This window comes from Bufo bufo, chromosome 7, assembly GCF_905171765.1.
Source record: "Bufo bufo chromosome 7, aBufBuf1.1, whole genome shotgun sequence".
NCBI classification, from domain to species: domain Eukaryota; kingdom Metazoa; phylum Chordata; class Amphibia; order Anura; family Bufonidae; genus Bufo; species Bufo bufo.
Window position 1 is genome coordinate 60,106,453 of NC_053395.1, and position 13,196 is coordinate 60,119,648.

Consider the following 13,196-nt stretch of genomic DNA (forward strand, 5'->3'; position numbering starts at 1 on the left):
CTGCAACTAGTAGCACACAGTTGTCAATTTATACATAAATTTGAGGAATAACAGAGGAACAGTACAACATAGAGTTCTAAGAAACGATGCTCTGGGAATACAATCCGATATCTCAGAAGAGCTGACAGGTCTGCTTTAGGAAATTCAAGCTGAAACCTACAAACGTCCGGTATTTAACATTTGGGATTGTCCATTTTCCACAACACCATTGGTTACTTTGGTCTACTGGTAATGGGCTGATCGAGGGGCCCTGCTTCTGGACCCCGTTGCATAGGTCATATGGTTGAAAAAAAGTCATATGTCCATCATGTCCCGCAAAGGGGTGGGAGAGGATGCAGATGAAGGGAAGAGCCCTGGATAAGTTTTTAAAAAGAAAATGATTTCACCCTAGTGATCCAGGGGAAGCTAGGAAACCATAATACATTAGACTGAAATCGGCTTTTGGAGCATTACACCTGCAGCATCACATTGCATTGTTCATTTTGTTTCAGATATTATTTTTTTTCCTGGAAAGTGAATGCTTGTTTAGCGGTTTCTTGTAAAGGCCCCTTTTATATGGCCTGATGTAGCAAGTCATTGTCGGGAAGGAAGAGTTTCTTCCTGACCATCTTTTGCTTGTCAATGGAGGAGAAAGCTGCATTTATGTGCAGTGATCTCCTCCGCAGTACAAGGAGGATCCATCGCTAATGCCAATGTCCCCATACATTATCATTGCTTGCCGGCAGCAGAGGCTGTTTAGATGGCACAATCTGCTGCCAGCAAACAATCATTGTGGTGTCCGCACTAACAATCCTGTTACTTGATGAACGAGCATTTCACTCGTTCATCGGGTAACAGCACCTTTACACACGCAGATGATCTCTAACCAGCAGTGTAATGCACCCTTAAACCTTCTTCTTTCTACTTCTCTTAGGCTGTGAATCCTGGAAAATCCCTTTTCCTGTTGTATGCCCTGAAGAGCTCGCCGCGGCTTAGTATGTTATACATGTATTTGTTTGATTATACAGAGACATTTTTACCGTTCATCCACACCACATGTCCTTTGCAGGAGGAGGAGGATGAAGAAGACATTATAACCAAATATATAGTAAGTTTTCACTGACTTCTAACACCTTCCTCTGTTTCACTTGGAAGACTTTACGCCAAATTTGCAGAAGTGTTCTTAGTTAACGGGTTCCCTTTTGTTTAAAGGGGTTGTCAAAGAAATGTCTTCAGTGGTGCAGACAGACTTATAATATAAAGAGAAAAGGTTATACTCAATTGCTTAAAGGGTATGTCCAGGATAAGAAAAACCTGAGCGCCCTCCCTGTCCACAGGTTGTGTTGCAGCTCTGCCCGACACCACTGGGACCAAAGTGCTATATCAGACATAAACCAATGGACAAGGGTGGTGCTGAATTTGGAAAAAAGCAGGCATGTTTTTGTATTCCTGGACCACCCCTTTAACTATTGCTGTAGTGGCTGCCATGGGGCCCGTACCACCATTGGGCCAGGGCTGCCAGGCTTGGGACAGCAGTCACAGGAGGTGGACTGTTTACTACAAGGCCCGCCACAATGGGCCCCGTATTAGCACTTGCCCGCTGGCAATCGTTGCTGCCTGCCAATATATAAAATATACATCAGCAGCGTAGTAGAACTTGAAGCATGAGGTGAGATCTTGATATGACTGTCATCTTGGCCTCTATTATTGCAGCAGCACCATGGGGCCTATCTTCCTCCACTGTGTGCCTCTCTTCCTGACCTTATCCCCTACGTATGCATGTGTCGTCACGATGCACACACATAGGGAACATCTCCACCGCCTTACCATATTCTGGATCATTGCAAAGTGAGGCGGGATTTCACTGTGGGCAAGCAGAGGCAGAACGTCATTATCTGTGGTGTTGCATGGGACTGCAGGTAATGAGTGGAATTCAATAATAAAAAAAATGCCCCAAAGGTGTCTATAGCTTTAAAATCTTCAGGGGACCAGACAAGCTTATAAAATCGAGAAGAAGCTTAAATCGCCTGCTACAGGTCCCTTTGTTCCAACGCTGCAGAGTAAAACAGAATGTCTGCAAATGCACCGAAACTGAAAGCTGTAGAAGAAAAACTGTTGGAAAGTTTTCAATTAAGCACAATTGAAAAAATATATATTTTTAGCTCAAAACAAGTGAAATTCATTGATTTTTTTTTTTTTTTTTTTTAAATAAAGTGTCCCTAAGGGTGGCCATAGCCTTTAAAAACTCTTGGACAACTCATTTAAGGAATCATTGGAGGTTCCATTGATTGAGCCACCTTCTATCATAAATGCCACCATCCATCAATATTCCTTAAATACGTCTGAAGGAAAGCCATTTAAGGAGTTGTCCCCTTTTGTGGCAGCCATTTCTGACATGATGCTATTATTCCCAAGGAGAGCATCCAGCTAGTTGTCATTTGGGTTGAAACTAAATTTTAAACATAATGATGCAGACACTTTTATGATTTCACTGGACGTGCACATCATGGAAGCAGTGATTTTTATTTTTTTTAACTATGGTGTTGAGACCCCTTCATTTGTATTTTTTTCACGTTTTGTTATGTTGCAGCCTTTTGCTAAAATAAAAAACAAGTTTTCTCCATCAATCTGCACTCAGTACCCCATAATAAAAAATGAAAACATGAATAGCGCAAAGTACCGAGATATTCTTAATGAAAAACTGATCCAGAGTGCTCTGGACCTAAAGCTGGGCTGAAGGTTCACCTTCCAACAAGACAATGACCCTAAGCACACAGCCAAGACAACACAGGAGTGGCTTAGGGACAACTCTGTGAATGTCCTTGAGTGGCCCAGCCAGAGCCCTGACTTGAACCCAATAAAAAAAAAAGACCTGAGAATGTCTGTCCACTGACAGTCCCCATCCAACCTAACAGAGCTTGGGAGGAATAGCAGCAAATCCCCCAAATCCAGATGTGCACACTCTGTGGCATCATATCCAAGAAGACTGGAGGCTGTAATCACTGCCAAAGGTGCTTCAACTAAGTCTTGAGTAAAGGGTCTGAAATATTTATTTCAATGCAAGATTTAAGTTTTTCCTTTTCTATAAATTAGCAAAGATCTGTAACATTCTGTTTTCACATTGTCATTATAGGGTGCAGAATGATGGGGTCAAAACCTTTTTTTTTTTTTTTTTTTTAGCACAGAGCTGCAGCATAATATGTGAAAAAAGTGAATGTAATTTGTATACCTAGTAGCGTTGAGAACACCTGCCGTACAACTCCCTGTATGGGTGGGGAGCTGCTCAGAGTACACAAAGCCATATCAGTGCCCTCACCCAGTTGAGCCCATTAGTCAAAAGTCACTCTTAGATATGAACAACTGCATGTACTTTATGCCTTATTTTGAGGTGTGAAATTTAAAAGGATTTCTCGCCCATATTCATTGGGGGACACAGAAACCGTGGTATAGCTATGTCCTCTAGGAGGCGTTGACACTAGATGAAGCTGTTAGCTCCTCCCCTGGCAGCTATACCCCCTCCAGCCTGGAGAGAGAGCTTCAGTTTTTTCTAGTGTCAATAGGAGGAAAAACCTCCCTCTGCAGGGTGGCTTCCTTAAAGATTTTTTTTATTTTATTTTTTCTTTCAGGTGGGAAACAGAGGTCGCCTAGCCTCCCTGTTCTCCCGGGGGGAGCACGCCAGTGTTGGCTTGCCACGCTGCCTCCCCCCCCCCCAAGAAGACAAGGTGGACCAGGGCAGCCTCGCTCCCCTGCATCCTGCCAGCCAAGGGGTCACCTAGGTCTGCCAAAGAGAAGACCCTTCAGCCATACTAGACTCCTGCCACTCTGGTGCCAGCTGCTGAGGAGGTGACCCTGCTGGAAAAGGTAACCTTATGGGCCCACTTAAGGAGGGTGAAGAGAAGAGGAGGAAGATAGGTGAGTACATGGGACTAGGTGAGTATGTTAACCCTCTCCCTCCCTCCCTATTTGGCAAAGCATCGGGCTCCCTGCTTCCCCCTCCCTCTGGGCCAGACACCAGGCTTTATTTATCCTAACCCTGGACCACTAAGTTTTTAATTTTTTTTAATAACCTTCCTTCAGGGAATGGCACATACGTACCGTCTTCCTTTACCGCCTTGGGATCTGGACTTGGTCCTTTCAGCGCTCCGGACTTCTCCCCTTGCCTTGTGGGAGATGTCACTCCGACTCCTGTCCTGGAAGGTAGTTTTTTTTCTTGTGGCTATCACATCCATCAGATGGGTGTCTGGGTTGGGGCGCTCTCTTGCAGAGAACCTTCCTGGTTCTTCACAGGGATAAGCAGTTCTCCGGCCCGTTCCTTCCGTTCTCCCGAAGGTGGTCTTTGATTTCCATTTTTCAATGAAGAAATTGTCCTTCCATCAGTGTCCCTTCCCTTCACACCCTAGGGAAAGGGAGTTACACCATTTGGACGTTGTCAGGGCTCTAAAGATTTATTTGCCAGCCTCCAGTTCCTTCCGGCGTACGGATTCCCTTTTTTGTCATCTCGGAGGGTCCTTGCAAGGGATTGGCGGCCTCCAGGGTGGCACTTGCATGTCTGCAATTGCTGAAGCATACTGCACCCGGGGCAGGGTTCCGCCCTTCGGTGTCACGGCTCACTCAACCAGAGCGGTGGTCGCTCTTGGGCTCAGAGGATTCAAGGTTCGGCCACGTAGTTGTGCAAGGCGGCTACTGTCCTCCTTACGCACATTCACAAAATTTTGCCAGGTGCATACTTATGCATTGGCGGCCGCTGCCTTGGGCCGCATGGTCTTGCAGGCAGCAGTTTCTTAGATGCCTGCCGGAGCGCTTGCTCCATGGGTCTGTGGTTTTCCCTCCCTGTGGACTGCTTTTGGACGTCCCATGGTTCCTGTGTCCCCCAATGAATATGGGCGAGAAAACCAAGATTTTTGTAAAACTTACCAGTAAAATCTCTTTCTCGTTCTTCATTGGGGGACACAGCACCCACCCAGTATTGTTGTCCGGCCACAGTTGTGGCAGTTGCTGGTTAGAATCTAGTTGGGTTCTTGGCATTGTTGGTGGTCCACGTTATTTCGTTGGTTTACTTTCTTCTCCTACTACTTGTACACAAACTGAAGCTCTCTCTCCAGGCTGGAGGGGGTATAACTGCCAGGGGAGGAGATAACCGCTTTTACTAGTGTCAACGCCTCCTAGAGGACATGGCTATACCCACGGTCTCTGTGTCCCCCCAATGAAGAGCGAGAGAGATTTTACTGGTAAGTTTTACAAAAATCTTGTTTTTCCGAGGTTTATATGTGGATGACCTATCCTCTGTATCGGTCATCAGTATCTGATTGGTGGGGATCCAACACCGGGACGCGTATTAGCTGTTTGAGAAGGCACCTGCACTCCCTGTGAGCACCGCGGCCTTCTCCCTGCTCACCAAGCACAGCTCTGTACATTGTATAGTGAAGTACATTGACGTGAATGGGGCTGAGCTGCACCTAGGACACTTGACAGATGAATGTGTCATCACTTGGGAAAGCTGCAAGAAGGCTCCGGTGCTACTGAGCGCCTCGGTGCCTTCTCAAACTGTTGATCATTAGTATATATAGTAAGACTCAGAAAACCCCTTTTGATGTAAAATGTCTAATTGTGTTATATCTAACGGATAGAATGACCATGGGAGATTTTTATATATTATACAATCTTCAGGTGTCTGTAGCCTTGAGTGCACTACGTGGAAGTTCTGTCATACGGGTAAGCTGGTATTACTGCTAACGTCTTGTGTTGTTGAGCATCAGATGAGTACTAACAAAAAAACTAATGTTTTAATAATTAATATCTAATGTGGTTGACTTTTTTTTATTGTGATCAGTAACCTTTGCAGTAGAATTAACAGTGCCGTCTATTTTAAGGAAAACACATTACATTTCCTGTACATAATCAGTTATAGCTCTGTCTTAAAGGGGACATGCCAAGTATTAGTTATCCCATATCCACTAACTGTTCGGTGGAGATTTGACCACTGCGACCCCCTACCTGTCTCGAAATTGGGGTCCCATTCTCCCCATTCTGATGGAACGGCAGGTGAAGTATGTTCCCTTCCACTCCATTTATTCTCTGTGGGTCTTCCAGAAACAGCCGAGCGCTGTACTCTATTATCTGCAAGAGTTCCATAGAGAATGAATGGAGTGGCAGAGTACATGTTTAACCTGCCGTTCTATCAGGACGGGGTTAATGGGACCCTTGATTTTGGGGGCAGGTTTCTGCACAAAAAGCTTACAATTTTGGAGAACATTTGGGAGCACAAGGAACGTATGGCAAACTATAACGAGGAGGCAATGTGATCAAATCTGACAATGAAGACCTGTATTAGACCTTAGGATTATGGATATAAATAAATGGTTTGTGTTAATCAACAAAATCAAATTAATATTTTTACTTGAATAGTTTTCTGTTTGACTTCCTGTTGAAGTGCATGAATTGTGTAGGCTTCCGCACAGTGTGCCTGCCCACAAATACAATGCAGAGGCACACTGCAAGCATCAACGCAATTTTTGCTAATTAGTTGTGTTACTGCATTTTTTATTTTATTAGACTTTGCATTGTGGTTACATTAAAAACACCAAAATCATATACGCAAAAAATTCTTTATTATAATACAATATTAAAATATACATAAAACACAATAGTTAATGGTGGTGAAGAAAATCAAGGATAAGATGCCCTGACGTGGATCAGTTATAAAGGTAATCGCATATTATAGGCTACACATATTGAAAACATAGTGTATATACATATATACTGGATATAAAGTGCTAAGCCATTGGGGTTATTATCTGTTTGCACTGTCATCCCAGCAGCAGCCGTATCAGTAACGAGAGTAACCGCATATACACGTATCATACCAGCCTCGTGTCCTGTGCCCCGACGCACGTTTCGCTCAGAGCGTCTTCACCCCCCGGGCACAGGACACGTGGCTGGTATGATACGTTTATATGCTGTTACTCGTGTTACTGATATGGCTGCTGCTGGGATGACATAGCCATTGGGGTTATCATCTGTTTGCACTAAGCACTTTATATCCAGTATATATGTATATACGCTATGTTTTCAATATGTGTAGCCTGTAAAATGTGATTACCTTTTATAATTGATCCACGTGACCTGTCAGGGCATCTTATCCTTGATTTTCTTCACCACCATTAACTATTGTGTTTTATGTATATTTTAATATTTTATTCTAATAAAGAATTTTGCGTATATGATTTTGAGACTCTGGCAGCTATTTTGGGTGTTTATATTAGGGCATGTGCCGGAGCAGTGGTTTAGCCTACAATATATGATTGGTGTTTATTGTGGTTACATTGTATACCATTCTAGACAGGGACATCTATGTCGGCAGACATGAGATGTTTTACAACAGCTTGCGTCTACTGCTACTTTGTAAAAATAGACCTGCATACATTAATGTAGTGTTTCCCAACCAGTGTGCCTCCAGCTGTTGCAAAACTACAACTCCCAGCATGCCCGCACAGCCTTTGGCTGTGCGGGCATGCTGGGAGTTTTGCAACAGCTGGAGGCACACTGGTTGGGAAACACTGCATTAAAGGACTTTACCACTTATTGTCTTGACCTATTCTCAGGGTAGGTCATTAATATCAGATCTGACTGGCACCCCCACCAATCAGCTGTTTGAAGAGAATGCATAGCTTGTAGGAGCGCTGCCTTCTCTACACTGTTTACCTGCATGCCATCGACATTAAGCGGCAAGCAGGTGTAATTATAACTCTGCCATCCCCATTCACTTCAATTACACCTGCTCACCTCTGCAATGTCGATGGCATGCAGGTGAACAGTATAGAAAAGGCAGTGCTCGTACAAGCTCTGTGTTCCCTTCATTGATGGGCAGGGGTGCCGGCAGTCAGCCTGCCGCTGATCTGATGTTGATGACCTATCCTGAGAATAGGTCATCAATATTAAAACAAAAAAGCGTACAACACCTTTTAACCGTACCTATATGCTGTTTTCAGGATTTACAGGATCCAACATGGATACAATGGCGTGAGTTCCTTGTCAAGTACGTGTTTCTTCCATATCAACTTCTTGCTGAGTTTGCATGGGACTGGCTAGAAATACATTACTGGACTTCTCGATTTATAATTGTAAATGCCATGCTGCTTTCAGTGCTGGAGTTATTTTCATTTTGGAGACTGTGGTCGACCAGCCAGCTACGGTAAGTGATCACTTGAGATGATGGTGGGTTTTCAGAAGGTATACTCAGTTAATTATAATTGAAGAATACTAATACAACACACCTTCAATATTGGGTTGGTAGGTCATCAGTTTCAGACCGACTGGGGTCCCACACCCGGCACCCCTGCCGATCAGATGTTCAAAGAGAAGGCCCTTCATTGTTTACCTGCTCACCATCAACATCGCAGCAGTGAGCAGGTGTAATTACAAGAAGCCGTCCCATTCACATCTGTGGGACGGCTCCTTCCTATTCAAGCAAATAGGAAGATGCCGTCCCATAGAAGTGAAAGGGACGGCTTCTTGTAATTACACCTGCTCACTGCTGCGATTATGGCGAGCAGGTAAACAATGAAGGGCAAGATGTGCTGGCACAAGCTCAGACTTCTATTCAAACAGCTGATCGGTAGGGGTATCGGACCCCTGCCGGTCTGATACTGATGACCTAGGTCATCAATATTAAAATTCCAGAAAACCCATTTAAAACAGTCGGCCTCCACCAACCCAATATTGAAAGCCTGTCCTAAGGATAGGCTGTCAGTTTTAAAGAACCAGATAACGCTTTAATAGGGATGAGTGAATTTCTGTTTTCAAGTTCGGTGTACAAGTTTCAGGTTTTGGTTATCTAAGAATTTCGTTACAGATTCCGCTACCACGGACCATAAATTATGGTTCGTGGTAGCGGAATCCATAACTGCATTCTTAGATATCCCGAACCTTGTACACCGAACTTAAAAAAAAAAAATAATAATTTAAAAATTAAAAAAGTTTGCTCAACACTACCCTTTTACAATTGAAGAATACTAATACAGTACACCTTCCATCTGAATGACATACACATATATATATATATATATATATATATATATATATATATATATATATATATTACACTGCTCAAAAAAATAAAGTGAACACTTAAACAACACAATGTAACTCCAAGTCAATCACACTTCTGTGAAATCAAACTGTCCACTTAGGAAGCAACACTGAGTGACAATCAATTTCACATGCTGTTGTGCAAATGGGATGGAAATTATAGGCAATTAGCAAGACACCCCCAATAAAGGAGTGGTTCTGCAGGTGGTGACCACAGACCACTTCTCAGTTCTTATGCTTCCTGGCTGATGTTTTGGTCACTTTTGAATGCTGGCGGTGCTTTCACTCTAGTGGTAGCATGAGACGGAGTCTACAACCCACACAAGTGGCTCAGGTAGTGCAAATTATCCAGGATGGCACATCAATGCGAGCTGTGGCAAGAAGGTTTGCTGTGTCTGTCAGCGTAGTGTCCAGAGCATGGAGGCGCTACCAGGAGACAGGCCAGTACATCGGGAGACGTGGAGGAGGCCGTAGGAGGGCAACAACCCAGCAGCAGGACCGCTACCTCCGCCTTTGTGCAAGGAGGAACAGGAGGAGCACTGCCAGAGCCCTGCAAAATGACCTCCAGCAGGCCACAAATGTGCATGTGTCTGCTCAAACGGTCAGAAACAGACTCCATGAGGGTGATATGAGGGCCCGACGTCCACAGGTGGGGGTTGAGCTTACAGTCCAACACCGTGCAGGACGTTTGGCATTTGGCAGAGAACACCAAGATTGGCAAATTCGCCATTGGCTCCCTGTGCTATTCACAGATGAAAGCAGGTTCACACTGAGTACATGTGACAGTCTGGAGACGCCGTGGAGAACGTTCTGCTGCCTGCAACATCCTCCAGCATGACCGGTTTGGCATTGGGTCAGTAATGGTGTGTGGTGGCATTTCTTTAGAGGGCCGCACAGCCCTCCATGTGCTCGCCAGAGGTAGCCTGACTGCCATTAGGTACCGAGATGAGATCCTCAGACCACTTGTGAGACCATATGCTGGTGCGGTTGGCCCTGGGTTCCTCCTAATGCAAGACAATGCTAGACCTCATGTGGCTGGAGTGTGTCAGCAGTTCCTGCAAGACGAAGGCATTGATGCTATGGACTGGCCCGCCCGTTCCCCAGACCTGAATCCAATTGAGCACATCTGGGACATCATGTCTCGCTCTATCCACCAACGTCACGTTGCACCACAGACTGTCCAGGAGTTGGCAGATGCTTTAGTCCAGGTCTGGGAGGAGATCCCTCAGGAGACCGTCCGCCACCTCATCAGGAGTATGCACAGGCACGTGGAGGCCACCCACACTACTGAGCCTCATTTTGACTTGTTTTAAGGACATTACATCAAAGTTGGATCAGCCTGTAGTGTGTTTTTCCACTTTAATTTTGAGTGACTCCAAATCCAGACCTCCACGGGTTTAAAATTTGATTTCCATTTTTTTATTTTTGTGTGATTTTGTTGTCAGCACATTCAACTATGTAAAGAACAAAGTATTTCAGAAGAATATTTAATTAACTCAGATCTAGGATGTGTTATTTTTGTGTTCCCTTTACACACATATACACACACACATATACACACACACTGCCTGTCTATGAAGTAACTAATTACTGGGGATAGGTCATCAATATTAAAATCCCAGGCATCCCCTTTACTGTGTACCAGGCAATGAAGCTTAGTCAGATGAAGAGATTGATGTTCCCCGAGCGCTGCAGCCCCTTCAAACAGCTGATCTAAGATAGTGCCCCCCCCCCCCCTCTCTTGTGGTAAGGATAGGTAATCAGTTTTAAATAATGTGATAATCACTTTAAAGGGGTTGGGCCCATCTCATACATTGGGGGCATATCACTAAGAAATGCTGCCAATGTCTGACAGGTGCATGTCCCACCACTGGAACCCATACCCATCTCTAGAATAGAGCCAACAAGGCAAAGGAGTGTGGATTGCGCGTGTGCGGCTGCCCTCCTCCTTTTATTTCTATGGGACCAAGCAACATGCTCGGCTATTTTCGGCAGTCCCATAGAAATTAATTGAGGGTGGCCAGGCATGTGTGGTCCCCTCTCCTTCGCTTTGCGGTCTCCATTCTAGATAGGTGTGGGTTCCAGTGATAGGACCTGCACCTGTCAGACATTGGGGCATATCCTAGTGATATCCCCCAAATATATGAGATGGGTGAACCCCCTTTTAATTCCTGAGCGCGTTTATTACTAAGAATTTTGTCTCCTCTTACATCCACTATACATGATATGAAAATCTAGACTTCTTGAAGCAGGAATTTTATTGCCCATTATAAGAAGCTGGACTGGATGTCCTCCATCAGTGTCAGACTCGCTCATCTTTGTTTGCAGGTGTAGGGCTAAGTTCACAGTAGCATTGTGAATCCTGTAGCCTGATCCGATGGACTGTTCCTGCATAAATGCTGGCTGTTGGTTGGACAAAAATAATTGCATGCAGAGGTATTTGTACTGCCGAAACCCGGCCTTTATGCCAGAAAAGAGGCCAGATCCCGTGATAGTCCATGGGGATTTGGCAGTACACGGTCGTGTCAGGCAATGCCGGATATGGTGAGCTCCGTTAGCCTGATCCGACTGTGGATCAGGCTACCAGAATTCAAATGTAACCCTGAACGGGGCCTAAAAGTGAGCTTCATAGATATTTTATGTTAATACATTTCCATGAAATCTTTCAGGTCCATCCCTCGACTTATGTGGGGCCATTTCTGGAAGATATCAACTCAAGGACTTCTTGTTGCCATTTTCTGGCCTGTCATCCCACAATTTGTCTGCAACTGCTTGTTTTACTGGGCTTTGTATTTCAACCCGATCATTAACATTGACTTAGTGGTGAAAAAGATCCGAAGATTGGAGACGCAAGTAATGTGAGACGTGCTAGAGTTCCTTCCCGGGATTGGACACAAGTTGTGACGTTGAATTAAAAGATGAAGATTGCCCCCCCCCCACCCATTTCTACAGTCACTGTGTGATCCATATATTTTAAAAAGACTATTACAATCCCAGAGGCACTATTAAGGTCAAAATATTTTCATACTTTTTTATGTGTAATGATACAGTTTTTCTCTCATGAACATGAAATCCTTTCATCACTTTGTCTTATTTTAGAGCATTTGCTGTTAAAGAGATTTTCAATGAATTTCTGGTTTACAGCCTGCCTAGGAATATCGGTCAGCGAGTGCAATCATAAGACTGCATTCACACGGGGGCAAAATTGTGGTTGATTTCCTACTTATTAGTTTAGCACAGAAGCCAGTTGAATTGCCGTAGGGCACATTTAGAATCATTTCTAATTCTTTCAATCAAATTAACTGACGTATGCTAATTGCACGAAAGCCAAAATAATTGTATACACCTTTTTGATGCAAAAGTAGGACAATTGAGACCCTCCATACTATACCCGTTCGTTAACTACGGCTGGCGGTGCACCGTAGATAGCAGTCAGCCGAACACTCATTAGACAGTTGGCTGTTTTCCCATCCCCTCTATACACATGCATGCTCAGCCAAGCATGTATGTGTCCTGAGAGGGGAGAAAGCTGCTGCCAAACATTCCTTATGCCCCCGACATCATTGGAGAGTCAGGAGGCCTTGATCCACGGTTTGTCTGTGGTTTATCAGCCTAAACCTCTGCTAAAGCCTAAAACAAGCCGTAGTTCTGAAATGATTTACCGTTTATTGTGAAGGATTTTTTTTTAATCTTGTCCGCAAAGTGCAATATATCTTCTCATAAATGCTTTACTCTTTGATATTGTAGAAGTCTCACATTAAGAAAGTCCATCTGATGAACTCACATTTTCAAGTGCCCATTAGATAGTCCTGCGTTCTAATTTGTCCTCCGTATGGAGCAGGGAATAAGTCGCTACCGAACGTGGCAGCGTATCTCCTGTGCGAATAGAGGATCGGGCAGGTTGACATCCAGCGTTCTCGATCCTACTGTCTTACCTAAGAATCACGACCTTCACCTTTTTAAGGCGTGGGTTTACCCACCAACTCCGTTGTACAGCTTATAAATAGAATCTACATGAAATTTTAGGTAAAGTTTATAAACACATTGCATTATTCATCTTGTGGAGACTCCTAGTGACAGCCCGTTTTATAAATAGGAGCTGCAGTCACTATTCTCCTGGCTTCAGAGCA

At 44.3% G+C, this 13,196-nt stretch overlaps 1 protein-coding gene across 2 annotated transcripts in view; it reads left to right on the forward strand.

Annotated features, from left to right (window-relative positions):
• Positions 1-12,823, forward strand: part of LOC121008427 (bifunctional apoptosis regulator-like) — a 30,797-nt gene extending 17,974 nt beyond the window's left edge. Inside the window, exons 6-9 of one of the 2 annotated variants that reach the window (XM_040440974.1) lie at positions 914-1,087; positions 5,647-5,691; positions 7,968-8,170; positions 11,736-12,823. In XM_040440974.1, coding sequence (XP_040296908.1) covers positions 914-1,087; positions 5,647-5,691; positions 7,968-8,170; positions 11,736-11,928 — 615 coding nt within the window. In that variant the 3' untranslated portion in view covers positions 11,929-12,823. The remainder of the gene's footprint in view (positions 1-913; positions 1,088-5,646; positions 5,692-7,967; positions 8,171-11,735) is intronic. The other variant, XM_040440975.1, reaches the window with a different exon arrangement.
• The last annotated feature ends 373 nt before the right edge of the window (positions 12,824-13,196 follow it).